This window comes from Megalopta genalis, chromosome 15, assembly GCF_051020955.1.
Source record: "Megalopta genalis isolate 19385.01 chromosome 15, iyMegGena1_principal, whole genome shotgun sequence".
NCBI lineage: Eukaryota > Metazoa > Arthropoda > Insecta > Hymenoptera > Halictidae > Megalopta > Megalopta genalis.
In genome coordinates this window covers 1,266,585-1,280,783 of record NC_135027.1, presented here as the reverse complement: position 1 = coordinate 1,280,783, position 14,199 = coordinate 1,266,585, and the positions used below count along the sequence as shown (strand labels likewise).

Here is a 14,199-nt window from a genome sequence, read left to right as displayed (position 1 = left end):
AAAAATTCTTAAACGCTCCTTCATGCTTCTACAATATTGTCCGATCATTTTTGTTGCCATGAGTTACCACAATTTCACTGGGCGAAGCAATATGTACGGGAAGGGAGCAGACATAATAATATTAGTTCTGTTTCAAATCCTGATCACTGACTATATATGATGATCGCTATCAGTTCTCGGATCGTATTTGATATACGGTGAAAATGTTATCACAACGGCACCGGCTAAACGCTGTCGCGGAAAGCGGTGACGGAGCACGGATAGTCAGCGTCTAATGCGGACGGGTATCGTAATAACGCGTGTTAGGCGCGCGAGCGGAAAGATTGCCGGCTAAATAGGAAACCCGAGACACACTCACCTTGAGTCGCTCGGTGCAACAGGGCATGGCAGCGAAGATATCGTAGCTGTACATCGTTCCAAGGACTAAGCTAGAGCCGTCCCACGGCTGGGTACAACAACGGCAACGCACCGGCTGGCCGCCGCTACCTTCCAGGCAGCTCATGCACACTGCTGACAGAAACTGCGTGCGACCTTCGACCTTCACCTGGAACAATCATCGGAGCGACACCGATTTAGATTTTCGATCTTATTCTGACTTTCATTCTTCGCGATTTTTCGAGAGGAAATATGATTAATATACCGGTGGATAAGTTAAACCATTAGAGGGTACAACACGTGGTATCAGCAATTAGGGGATGCCTGATACAATTTTTGTCGGACTCTAAAATCTGTCTAGCGAAACGTGAACGTGCACAAAAGTCCTGAGAATTAACGAGAACAGAGTGAGACAATTTAAATGAATTATTACGAATTAGATACGAAGAGGAAAGCTCACAGAATACAACCATTTGTCCGAAAAACGTCTCGCAATTTGGAAGCAGGGGATTCCTGAGGTCATTTGAAATAACTTTTTCCTTTACAAAAATTTTCTCCGAGGCATCGTTAACGAGTTATTAATGTAAAACGCTCGCCAATAAGAGGCGAGCTCGGCTGGCGCAAGGTGGTGCGAGGCGGCGCGAACCAACGAGCGGACGAAGCTCAGTCCCGCCCATTGGCTCGGTCGTCAGGCGTCAGTTAATCTTGTCTCTCATTGGTCGCTGTTTTTTGTCGATAACTCGTTAACGGCGCCTCGGAGAGAATTTTTGTAAAGGAGAAAGTTACTTCAAATGACCTGAGGAACTCCCGATTTCCAGATTGAGAGACATTTTTGGCACACTCTGTATAGCGAAGTTACAGGAATCATCGTTTGTCATCGAGTGTCGGCGTTGCGACACTTCGACAGTTAAACATTCCCAGACCTCGCAAAATTTTCGGTGCACATTTCCGAAAAACTTCCGAAAGATTAATATCAATCAGACCGGGGCACATTTGTAACGAACATCGCTTTTGCTTCACATAAATTATTTCCGAGCTTTCCTTATTATTTGAAAATAATAATTAATAATAATAATTAATATTTATATAAAAATAATTTGAACTGAAGTTTAGTCACTTTGAAATGAAGAAACAAAATATTTTATTATTCGAAATTCCGCTTTAAACAACGCTACTGGAAACAACGATCACAGATGAAAGATTTCAAAGAGTTGTCTTTTTATTTCTGTTTCGAATAAAATTTTCCGGGGTCTGACGTCGATTCGTAAGGCGTGCGCGAATCACAGAAGCGAAACGGTCCTGCAGAAGCGAAGGATACTCGGATTCGTGGGACTTACCTCGGCGCAAGCAGGCGAGTGCTGTCTCGGGGACAGGAAGAACGTGCCGTCGACGAGCGGATACCTGTCAAAAACGAGCATAGGCGCGCGGCACAGCACGCAGGACACTCTGGACCACTGTAGCGCGGCCAGCGTGGACAGGATGAAGCATCTGGTGTCATCGTTGCCGTGGTTGCCCTCGTCTTCCATCTGCAAGCATAAAGGAAGGGTATAAATGAGTCTCCGGGGCCGCTCTGACAAAACAATTTCGACGACGAACGAGCGGCAGCGAGCGCTCAAACGACGCGTCCGCGAAAGAACCGCGGCACGGAGTTCGTTACGGCCTAAATGGGGCTCGGGTAATTAAGCGACGTGCTTTTCGGCGGCTCCGCACGGAGAGCATAGACCTTGGCCACGGTGCAATCTTGCTTCCGGTTCCCCGGTAGGTCGGCGAACCATCGTTTAAATGCGAAATTGCCCATCCGGAGTTCCCGGGGAACGGTCCCGGCGATATAAAGTCGCGATATCAGTGGCAAAAGGGGAAAATGTCCCTGTAGGACGTAAAACGAAGTCGGGGCGGACAAAGTGTCGTGGAAGTTACGAGCGGGTCGCCGAACAGGTCGCCGGGAATCGAAAATACGGGCGACGGTTCCGGGAGAGGTGTCGAAACGACGCGTCCACGAGGGGTGGGGTTCCGAGCTAGGATGTCGAAAGGAGGGTGTCATTGTTAGGATTTTTCTATAATAATGGTAAATTCGAAGACTGAATCTGAGATCTACGGTATTTCAATTCATTTCCCCGGATGTAAATCCGACACCAGTAGATCAAATATATTCTTAAACTGCACGATGTTTCCGAGGCACGAATAATTTTAATAACGAACGTATAAGTAATTGATCATTTCCTGACATTTTAATGTCGAACAGAAATCATCAAAAATCATCAAAATTTCATTGTTAATTTAAATAAAATATCAATATAATATATATTTATATAATAATATACAATATAATATATAATATATAATATATAATATATAATATATAATATATAATAATATACAATATAATATATAATAATATACAATATAATATATAATATATAATAATATACAATATAATATATAATATATATTTATATAATAATATACAATATATGTAATATATATTTATATAATAATATAATATATAATATGTATAAAATAAAATAATAATAATACATATAAAAATATATGTAATAACAATATTAATTTAAATAAATAAAATAACTCCACATTCCCTAAAAACAAATATTGCCACGCAAATGTTTGCAACGTCGTCAATTTTTGGAATTTTGAAATTTCCACTCGACCGCATAATCTCGAGACGTCGTCGAACGCGAAAAACCATGAAAGAATGTTCCAGACCGAAACCTTCCCTTAATGACAAAGGGAGCGACGAAAAGATGGGAGGGTGGCGTAGGATAATACGAAGACAGGAAATGAGGAAAAAAGAAGTAGTGGAAGAAGAAGAAGAAGTCGTGTAGCACCGGTGGCTGCTGAATAACGAAGCGAAGGTTAAGGTCGAGGTAAAAGGTGGAAGGATTTTCTGGCGGGGAGGGAGGCGCTCCAGACGAGGACGTTTATAACCACGGTAAATATCCTGGTGAAACTCTCCCCTGCCCAGCCGGGCCCGCCGCCGCCGCCGCCGATCATCGATCATAAAGAAAGAGGAAGAACCGAGGAAAAAAGGGAGAGGACGACGGTGTTGTTGAACCTGCGTGCCCCGCGTTTTCGCGACGGACCAACCGGTTATCAATTTGCCGGCTTGTCAACTATGCGCGCGACTCTTCGCGGTTACTTGTTAGAGCCTTTCCACCGGCAATGGTAACGTTAGGCAGCTGGCCCGCGGTCGATTCGCGAGGCTGTCTTCGCGTTAAAGCGGTACTATTCTTCGACCGGCTGTCTTCCGAGGCTGACTTTGTGGATTTATTTAACGGGGGCCGTAAAGTCGGCGTGTACACTCGGCCCGCTTAGTGGATACATTGCGGCATGTTCGAGGCAGTATCCGGAATTTTTGCAGGCGTTTCCAGCGAACGACCGCGGAGTTATAGCGGCGGGCTGGCTCGCGGCGGCAGTCGCGAACCGCGCGTTTCCTATTAGCGCGAATTGTTTAAGAAGCGGTAAAATGTGTTTTATTATACGAGTCGGCGCGCGCGAAAGAGAATTCATCCCGTGAGGAGGCTCGGCGACTCCGGCAACGACCGGGAAGCGTCCTCGCGTTTAAAATCGATCAGGGTGCCCCGGTGAAAGTATTTTCGATCGCGGAGGACTGCGAGGCCAAGGGCAAGAGCCCCGGGGTCTGCACAGGGCTCTTGGTGGATGCGCGAGCTTTCCGGCTCGAGCAAGCAGGTTCGAGGAACGTGGCACGTTGCCAGCCTGCCAAGGGGTCTCTCTCCGAGTGGATGGAGTGCTTCGCCGAGGGACGTATAGCCGGTGGAGAAGAGAGGGCCGGGGAGATCGAGAAAAAGAGGAGCCGCTGGAGAGTCTGGGAATCTCTGCTCCCAGGGACTGATCACCGCGGAGGAGGATGCGTCCATCAGCACTGAGCGAACGGACCACCACGCATTTATCCACGAGAGAATGGAGGCTTCGCGGAGGTTCTTCGAATAAATAAATTGGACTGTCTCCGTTTTCCAGCGCGATCGGCGAACTGATCGGCGGAGGCACGCTTTACGAATTTGGTTCGTCTGCGAAGACAAAATCTAATCAATACAGTGGGCTATAACGAAATAATTCGTTCTATCATTCGTTAACATTCGTTGAAGTGGTACATGTCCATTTGTTTAGTTCTGAATAAAAAGGTTACACTGAAGTAATCATAAATTATGTGATATCTCGTTGATATAAAAAAGATGGATTTATACTTTCGAAATAAACGATCCGTATATAAATGCATAAAATCCGCAGTCTGGCGATAACCACGCTGTATACAGGGTGTCTCAAAAATGTCTCGCAATCCGAAAGTGGCGGTTTCCTCAGGTCATTTGAAGCAACTTTTTCCTTTACAAAAATTTTCTCCGAGGCACCGTTAACGAGTTATTAACGAAAAACTGTGACCAATGAGAGGCGAGCTTGGCTGGTGCGAGGCGACCGAGTCAATGAGCGGAACTGGGCTTTGTGCGCTGGTTGGCTGGGCCGCCTCGCGTCAGCCGTACTCGGTTCTATTGGTCATTGTTTTTCGTTAATAACTCGTTAACGGTGCATCGGAGAAAATTTTTGTAAAGGAAGTAGCTGCTTCAAATGATCTGAGGAACCCGCCATTTTCGGATTGCGAGACATTTTTAGGACACTCTGTATTTGGGTTTTATGCATTTATAACAAGAATGGACAAACGAGAACACGAAGTAGTGAAGAAGTGTTAATAAATGTTGATGTGTGAATTAATAAAAAATAATGAGGAAGAGGAAGGAGAGGATTCTATTTTCGATTCAATTTTCATTCGTTGCAAGATTCTCCTATTGTATTTTCGAAACCAGTGCACACCAAGGTGCAAAATTTTAGCAGCAGCATTAGTATTCTCTGCTCTAGTAGCCTGCGAAAGGAAAGCGAAAGCGAGGTTCAGCAACATAGTGTTTTCCCTCGTGAGACACGATATTGCCGCCGGACCTTGCACCTTGCTTCAGGATCCGTTCCCAGAGTTCGACGACTGGACCACAGTTTCCAGGAACACGCAATTAAGCGGCCGGGATCCCGCAGGAGCTTTTAATCGAGCAGTTTCTTCGGGAAGCTGTTTCCACGCCGAGGATTCCGGTTCCTGGCCGAAATTGAGGGATCCGAGCGGAACGCGGCCGAGAGCGGACGCTTAATCACGATCCCCCGTTTCTCTTACGCGGTAAAAAAAAAAAACAAAGACGCGGGTCTGTCTGGCGTCGACGGAGGACTTCACTCGATCATACAACCTTTGTCAATCGCGGCGATATTGGACTGTACAGGGGAGAGAATCTACTTAATCGGAGGAGAGCGACGGTTTTTTTTCTTCGTATCCTCGGCGAGGACGGAAGGGGTCGCCGACCCTGCGGATAATTTCGTCGACGGTTAAAAGGCCAAGGGTGGAGAAGAACGGCGTGGGGAGCATAAATCGCGCCGTTTCACTTCCCGGTAACGGAGGATTACGGGCCGCCGGATTATCGGAATTCAATAGCAACGGCGCAAATAAACAGCGACCGGCCCGCGGCGACACGGTATGATAAACTCGGGTAACGAGTGGGAAGAACCGCGGGCACACGATGATGAGGGAGACGGAGGAAAGAGTCGGGAAATCCTCGTGTCGACGATGAACGTCTCTTCGTGTACGGCGAACGTTCGCCGAGATGTTCCGGCTTCGGTGTATTCGCATGGTTAATTGATAATGACGCGACATTATTCTGCGATTCTCGTCCGCGAATTTCTTGCGGACGAAGAATGTGGTTGGACGTTCTCGATTGTTTATTTGCAACACGCGAAACATACGCAGCATTTTGACTGTTTTTTAATATTAAATGTACAGAGTGTCTAGAAGAGAGCTCAATTTTTTATAATTTTTGTAATAGTATGTGGCTGAGTAAGGAAATACAGTAATTTCTCCCTAATTCGCGCTCAGATTGCGCACAGAAATGGACAATTTGGGAAGAAGAGAAACGATTATTAGAGCCGTGTGGCTTGTTTTTTGTAGTTAACGATTGTCAACAACTATAAAAACGAGCAGCAAGACACGAATAACCGCGTCCATTTTTGTGCGCAATCTGAGTGCGAATTAGGGAAAAATTATCGTATATTCAACAATTTCCAATAGAAGCAGCTTTGTCACTTCAATAATTATGAAACAAGAAAATTGAAAGATAAAGGAAGATAAAGCAATATCATTCGAGAATAAAATCGACCAAAGCGTCGAAAAAAATCGACCACCGACAGAAGATTTCAGGGAACACGCATCGTCCGATCGTTCTAACAAGATAAGACAAAATCCTGCAGTATTTCGACCATCGACGTTGTCCAGGAGTTTCGACCATAACGGATTGCTTCTGTACGAGTTGCGACACACAGGGCTCGGACGTCTAAGGGCATTATGACAGCTGGATTAAATGGAGGAGAGTCCGCCACGATCTCCTCGGAGAATTCCATCTCCTCCTGTTCAATGTACTTTCTTTTCCGTTGGAACACGCGAAACAGCGTACAATCGCGACATCTTTCCGACAGTCATTTGCTACTACACGTTATTGTCATTACGCGAGTCATACCCTCTGCATATTTCATACACGTTATTGCCGGCTCGCCTTTTTCGCTCTCTTTTTGCACAGCTGTCTCTTCTTGGGTCTCTTTTTGGGCGTATTCTCGTAGCAGCGAAATATATGAAATAATTAGACCGGGGATCTTCGAGCGAAATGAAATGTTTCTATGTTAACTGCGGCAAAACAAAAGTCGGCAAAAGATGTGCATCTCTGACTGCGCACCATTTTCACAACTGTACGACGACGTATTGACGATGTTTATAACAATTGTTTATTCACTTTTCAGCAATTTTACGAAATATATTTTTGAAGAATTTCTCGCAGACTTATCAGTCTCTCTGTTGTTCCTATTTTAACAGTAATTTATTTTATTCTCAATTGTGTAATTAAGCGAACGATTTAAACGCTCTGGGTCACAATTGACACAGCCACTGACTCGCGAGAGAGTTCACTATGGTCGATGTGTCGAAAATTGTCGCGACAAAACACTGAAATTCTTTCGAAGTCTTCACAGATTCGCACTTCGCCTAATCGCGTTTGCTGTAAACGCATTTAAATCCGCGGTCTAGCCGTAATTCGCATAAAACTCTGTCACGTCGTCTAAAGATAACCGACATTTTTCCATCGAGGATCCGTGCACGTGGAAACGACGGCGGTCGCATGGAAACGGAGAGATTAAGACAGCCGACGACGTCGTCTCTCGGCGACGTTCGTCGGTTAGGGCCGCGGTATCGCCGCGAGGACAAAAGCGGAAGCAAACCGAGGCCGATCGTAACGAATTTTACGCGCGTCTATATAACCCGGCTTTATCGTTCGGGGACCTATGGCCGGCCGGCTGCGACGTTAAGGGCTAAATAAGAGCGTCCCGGCCCAGGACTCCCGACAAATCCTTCGCCGCTGCGTTTTACTTTCTGCCGGGCTTCTGGGCTCCTCCACCTGCCCGCCCACGCTTTTCGCTCCGTTTCCTCCCTTTTCCGAGCGAGCCGCCCGTAAAAAGACGGCCGATGTTTTCAATAAGCTTCTACCCCCGCGTGCTCGCGCGCGATGCGGGATCAATGCCCTGCGCTCTCTCGGTTCTTTAGACCTCCGCGGGCCAATTCTGGCCAGATATTCCGCTTTAACGGACTTTCTAGTCGGTTCCTGAGCCCGACTTGCTCTTCGAGTTCTTCGTTGTTAACATCGAGAAGGTATCACGACGTTCCCTCGGACTGTAAATCGTCACACCGAGTTCTTTTTATAACGATACCGTTATATTGGCGCGTACGAAATGTCGGATTTTTAAGCGAATATATTGTTGCGAATCACTCCGTTTCTCTCGCGTCGCGTCATTTTGTTTACAATAAAGAATATAAACTATAATACAACTCGATAGAATTATATTTCAGATCTTTCAATTTTAAATGTTGCTCGTTCGACGGTCCGATCTCGACGCTCCTATCTTCCTTTATTTTTTAAGGAGTTGCTCACGACAGGGCAGTTTCACATTACAGCGACTTGATTTGGACAAGTCGCCGTAACAACATAAAACTGCATATCTTTTTTCAAAAGCTGTTTACTTAATGAAAATATGCTCAATTTGCTTCAATACATTTCTTGCAACGAGATTTTAATGCACAGATGTCTGTCTCAAAGAAGTCTCAGTAACTGGTTCAAAATATTGCTGTAGACCTAGGGGGATCAGTTACCGAGACTAGTGGGATTGATTTCCAAAGAGATCTCAAAAATCCGGGAAATGAATTCTACTAGTCTCAGTAACTGATCCAAAATTTTGCTGTCGACCTAGCGGAACCAGTTACTGAGACTAGTGGAATTCATTTTCCAAATTTTTGGGATACGTCTCGAAATCGATCCCACTATAGGTCGATGGCAAAATTTTGGACCAGTTACGGAGACTAGTGGGATTGATTTCCGGGTAGATACCAAAAATCCGGAAAATCAATTCCACTAGTCTCATAGTCTCAGTAACTGGTCCAAAATTCTGCTGTGTTCACCCAGGGGGGCCAGTTACGGCGACTAGTAGAATTCATTTTCGGGAGAGTTCCCAAAAATCCTGAAAACCCATTCCACTAGTCTCCGTAACTGATCCACCTAGGTCGATAGCAAAATTTTGAACCAGTTACTGAGAATAGTAGGATGGATTTTCTGACAGATGTGGTTGCGAGTGTAGATCAATTTTTTGTAATCCTGAAACTGCAGTGACACTTTAATTTTTTCAGCTTTCATATTATTGATCTCCAGTATCGTTCGAGGGTTCAGGTTCACAAACGGCTGCCTAGTGGTCGACCACTGGTAGATAAATGAACTTGTGACCTCCAGAAAGGTTCCAACGACTCGCACGAACGACATAAAAGAGACGTTCCCGTCCAGGTAACGACATGTCGGCGAACAAAGGAAGAAAGGTTATTAAGTTTCCGTCTAATTCTCGGTCGGAGATGATCCTGGATCCTCCTTACCAAGGGAGGAGTCATCATCTGCCGGAGCCAGAAAATACTGTCCCACCGAAAAACTTGGCTCGGCCTCGACTGGCATCGCCGTCGAGCTCGTAAATACGGCAACGAGTGGGCGGATCGTAGCCGCGAGTAGTTAACGCGAGTACACTGCTCTCTCTCTCTCTCTCTCTCTCTCTCTCTCTCTCTCTCTCGCGATTTCTCTCTCTGTCTCAGAGGATTTATGGGCGACCGGGACAAAGGAGGCGCGGGAAGGATCGCCGGCGCGTGTCCCGTCGACCGGAAAAAGGAACAGCAGAGGCTGGGTGCCGCGATAACCGGGCAACTTCTGTCTGTCTCGGCCTCCCCTCGGCGTCGCGCTCTCGCCCAACTTTCTTGGTTTTCCACCCTATCCCCCTGTATCACTCTCGGCGCGAGATGACCCACTGTCGCTCGCCGGAAACCAAAGAAAGCTCTTCCCATCGGGCCCGGCCGAGCGTGCTCCGCCATGCGCGAAAATAATCGCCGCTGCTACACGCCGTGGCCGGAGCGCTCTTCTGGGATCGGCCAGGACTAAACGCATCCCTCGTTTCGAGGGCTTAACGCGTTCGTTCACGGGCCAGCGGCCACCGGAATCGCTCGAGGTGAACGAGCTCGGCGGCCAACCTCGATATCCCCGGACGCCGAAATTTGCGCGGGGGTGGGCCCTCGGACGCCAGGTGCCGCGCAGCAGTCCTTCTTTCACGTTTCGCTGGCCACGAGATGGCGAGCGATAGCGATTCTTAACAATGCGATTTCTTTTTCGTGCCGAGGATCTTCTCGCAGGAAACCGACGGTCGAGGTTGCGCTTCGGCCTCGCAGCGTGGGTGGGAGAGCCGTGGCTCTGCGTTTTTATTGCGGAAGCACGGGCCAGGGTTAATGCGCCGATCACGGAGACGTTGGTGAAAGAGTCTCGAAGCGTGAAGATGTTATTCGGAGAGTCACGGGGGTGCGGTTTTGGGGGTTGAGTCGATTTTGATAGGTCTTTGAAGCTCAGGCAGTGTTATAGTACAGTAAGTTCTATCTAATTAACGCTCAGATTGTGCAGAAAAATGGATTTCTTGCAAAGAGGAGATACGATTGTTCGAACCTTGCGGCTCGTTTTTATATTGACAATCGACAAGTATTAAAAAATTAGACGCGAGGCTTGAATAATCGTGGCTCCTCTTCCAAAATTGTCCATTTTTGTATACAGTCTGAACGACAATTAGGGAGAATTTACTGTCATTTTCTGAGCACGAAGAATTGCTACGAAGTGCTAGAGGGTGTAAAGGACTGAATTAGTTGGTTCCTTAAATGTACAAACACGAATTTCGTTAAACATTTAACATACGAAATTGAAGACAGAGGGCCGTCACGATCTGATGTATTTTCTGGCGTTTCTTATTAAAGTCTCATAAGGGTTGATGAAGATTCAACATAAAAAAAATACGGATTTTATTCGTAAGAACATGGGGTTGCAGTTTAGGTCGTCGATTCTACTCTGCAAGATCTCGAAGGCTTGCACAATTCATTGATATTTTATTCCGAATACAAAAGAGCTCCGCGAAGCCGCAGAATGTGCGCGCAGGATCAAATGAAACTGGTTCTTTAACCCATTACCCGCCGCAATTCAAAGATACAAACAAAATTGAAATTGAGGTTATTAGTTTCAACCCGAAGTTTACAATGATTTAAAACAAAATAGCGAGAATTCTTAGTACTTTCATGGAGCACATGATACGTTCTCATTACTTTAATGCCAGTATTTTATTTAGAAATTGCAGTTTCTCTCTCTCTCTCCACAAGAAAAAAATTTGAAAAAGTGTCCCAAAAAATGGGTTAAGTGTGTAGAATCGAATAATACACCAAAGCTGACCCTCCTTCTCAACAAAATGAAATCGTACGGCACCAATTTCGCCCGACCCGAACTAATTTGTACGGTCCAGAAAATTGCCGGAAATTTCCAATGGCCCCCGAAGCCCAGCCTGCGCGCCCGAAACGTCAAGAACCCGAAGACCATGACGAACAACGTGGCAAACGTAGCATTTCGAGGCTGCGTCTCCGCGGCGTTCACGAACGGAACTCGTCCCCGTATTAATTAATACCGTATTATCCAGATATCCCCTTTCGACTCCGGGCAACAGACAATGGCTCGGAAAGTTCCGCGGCCCCCTTTTCGGTTTCCCCGTGGGGAATCCCTTCGGAGAGAGTCCTTTCTTCCAGTCGCGAGTGACCCAGTGTCGTTCGTCGAACAAAGAAACCCTCTTTACGGCGCGGATGGTGGTTGGCGGCGCCCGCGTGAAAATAATCGATGGCCGTCTCCGCGACGACTCCAGTCCTCCTTGCCGGCGCGGCGTCTCTCCCCCATGATCGAATCGGATGGTTGACAGCACGGGAAACAGAAGGGTGGCGGAGGGGGGACGGACAGATAGGAGGAACGCCCGACGGGACTTCTATCCGAGTGAAATTGCGGTCCCTAATATTATTGACAACTGATACCGGCAGACAAGAGGAGCAGACGCGAGCATGCGGGTTTGCCGGAGCGTATGCGTGCGGGTAGAAACACCCGCGCGGGCGCGCGCGCGTGCGAGCCAGCAGAGAGTTTTATCGGGCCGAGGGTGAAACTATTTCCCCGGCGCGATAACGCGCGACGCATCCATCCACCCGGAGGAATTTAAAACGCGAGCGGATCCCGGGGGCTGGGGAACGGCGGCTTTGTTGTTCGGTAAAATTCAATTCCGACGATGTTGCGCGTCTGATAGACGCGGAGGGGAGGGCCGCCGCGTTTTCTCATTGAATTTGCCTTCCTTCCGTGTCTCGCCCGATATTAAAATACACGCCGCGTCCGACGGCGTGGCTTATTTAATCATGGATACCGAAAAATTGAGTCCCGGCGAACACGCGGCCGCGGCATCCCGCTTCCCGCACCTCCGCCACCGTAATTCTTTCCGATGCAATTTCGGCCGCGTTGCGAAATAGCGCGCGCAACCATCCGACTGCTCCAACTTTTCACCGATGGAACTCCCTTTCACCGGCGAACGCTACTTTCCGTTTCAAATTTCCTCTTCGCCGATTCCATCCTAACCGCTAACAACGGTTTCTGATCGTTGCTTTCGACGATTTATCGGCGGACAGACAACACAGTGTTTGTTGGACGTGAACACGTTGCAGCAGCGACGATTGTAGGACTAACGCGTTCCGCGTAATTTAATTCATTAATCCTTTGCACTCGAGTGGTGACTCTGTGGCACCACTAAAATTATTATATCACGTTCCAAGATCATTTTTATATTATCAAAGTTTAAATTTTAAACATCATTGACAGTGTGACCGTTGCATGAATCGCGAGACTCAATTTCGTACGCGTAAAATGCGCTTTGTCTTGTAAAATTAAGGTATTATAAGTCAGAAAACTGATTTTAGATTTACGGTTAAAATGTCTTCGAGTGCAAAGGGTTTAAATCGCTGTGAAGCTGAATAAATTTCTGCTCGCCGTTTTCGCAGCGCAGGATAAAACACAGCTGCTCTCGGTGCAACGTTTCTAATTCAAACTAGAATAGTTGTTTCCACTGATTCTTTGTTTCCGATCAGTGGACCGCTGTTCTTTGTGCAAAATAAAAATCGTCCGAGTTAACACTGGATTTACGCAGCACAAAAAACAGTTGTTATATATTGGTTTAAAAAAAGTAACAATAGGACATTTATTCTGATCTTGGGCAAGTGTTACTGTAACATTTGCCGTAAGTAACATATAAATTGAATAAATGAATTATTTATTTATTTCGTGAATTAAGAAATTAGTAAGCCGTCATTTTGACGGGTTCCGTCAATCTAGTGTAAATTGCAAGAAAAATAGATTAGATGAAAATAGACGAAGATGAAAATGAGCTACTCGTTGAAACAAATGTGCGTCCAAGTCGAGAGATCACGTGGACGACAAGATGTGAACGTTAACCCTTTGCACTCGTAGCCATTTTAACTCTAAATCCAAGATAGCTATTTTTGAGCTACGCTGTTTCTATTTTATATAACTTAGTACAGTTTATGCATGTAAAATCGAGTCTTGTAATTTATAGAACAGTCACCTTTTTAACAATCTTTTAAATATAAATAAACATAATAAACGTAAAAATTATTTTTTAACATGATTTAACAATTTTCTACGGTGTTTCAGAGTCACCACTCGAGTGCAAAAAGGGTTAACATCTCGACGATGCTTCAAGGAATTAGACGAAGTATTTCCGGTTTATGTTTCAATCACCCTCGTGTCTGTCATACATGCATCTCTGCAGGTCCACTAATTAACCCTTTGCACTCGAGCGAGGTCTGAGGCGAGTCTGAGACGCCACTAGAAATTGTTACACCATTTTTCATCGAATAATTGTAACAGTACCCGATTCGTTGTATTTAAAAAAAACTGTTAAAATTGCAATCATTGTACTTGCCAATCGGTACAATTTCAGATGCATAAACTGCACTAAATCGTATGAAACAGGAATACCGCAGATCACAAAACATCTTTTGAATTAAAATAGCTCCGACTGCAAAGGGTTAATAATAGTGGTGCCAAGGTATTCGTAACGGGTCCGCGATAGAATTTCTCCGAAGAAAAAAATTGTCTGTCGTTCCTTCGAGCAAAAGCCATTTTGCTCGCGACTCGCGGCGATCGATCGGTGTTCACGGGGCGAGGGAAAAAGAGGGAAAGAGCGGATCCACGGGTCCGGGAAGATGAAAATCCAGGCCCGCGTGGCGGGATACCTTTGAGGAAGTTTATCGCACGTCAAACGCTTCCCGGCTTTCCGCGCCACGGCCGG

The 14,199-nt window shown here is 46.1% G+C and overlaps 1 protein-coding gene across 1 annotated transcript in view; it reads right to left on the bottom strand.

Moving 5' to 3' along the window:
- The window catches only part of LOC117228700 (headcase protein), a 283,582-nt gene that overhangs the window by 27,408 nt on the left and 241,975 nt on the right, over positions 1-14,199 (bottom strand). Inside the window, exons 3-4 of the mRNA XM_033484644.2 lie at positions 1,713-1,901; positions 359-544 (exon numbers count right to left, since the gene is read on the bottom strand). Of these exons, the coding sequence (XP_033340535.1) occupies positions 359-544; positions 1,713-1,901 (375 nt within the window). The remainder of the gene's footprint in view (positions 1-358; positions 545-1,712; positions 1,902-14,199) is intronic.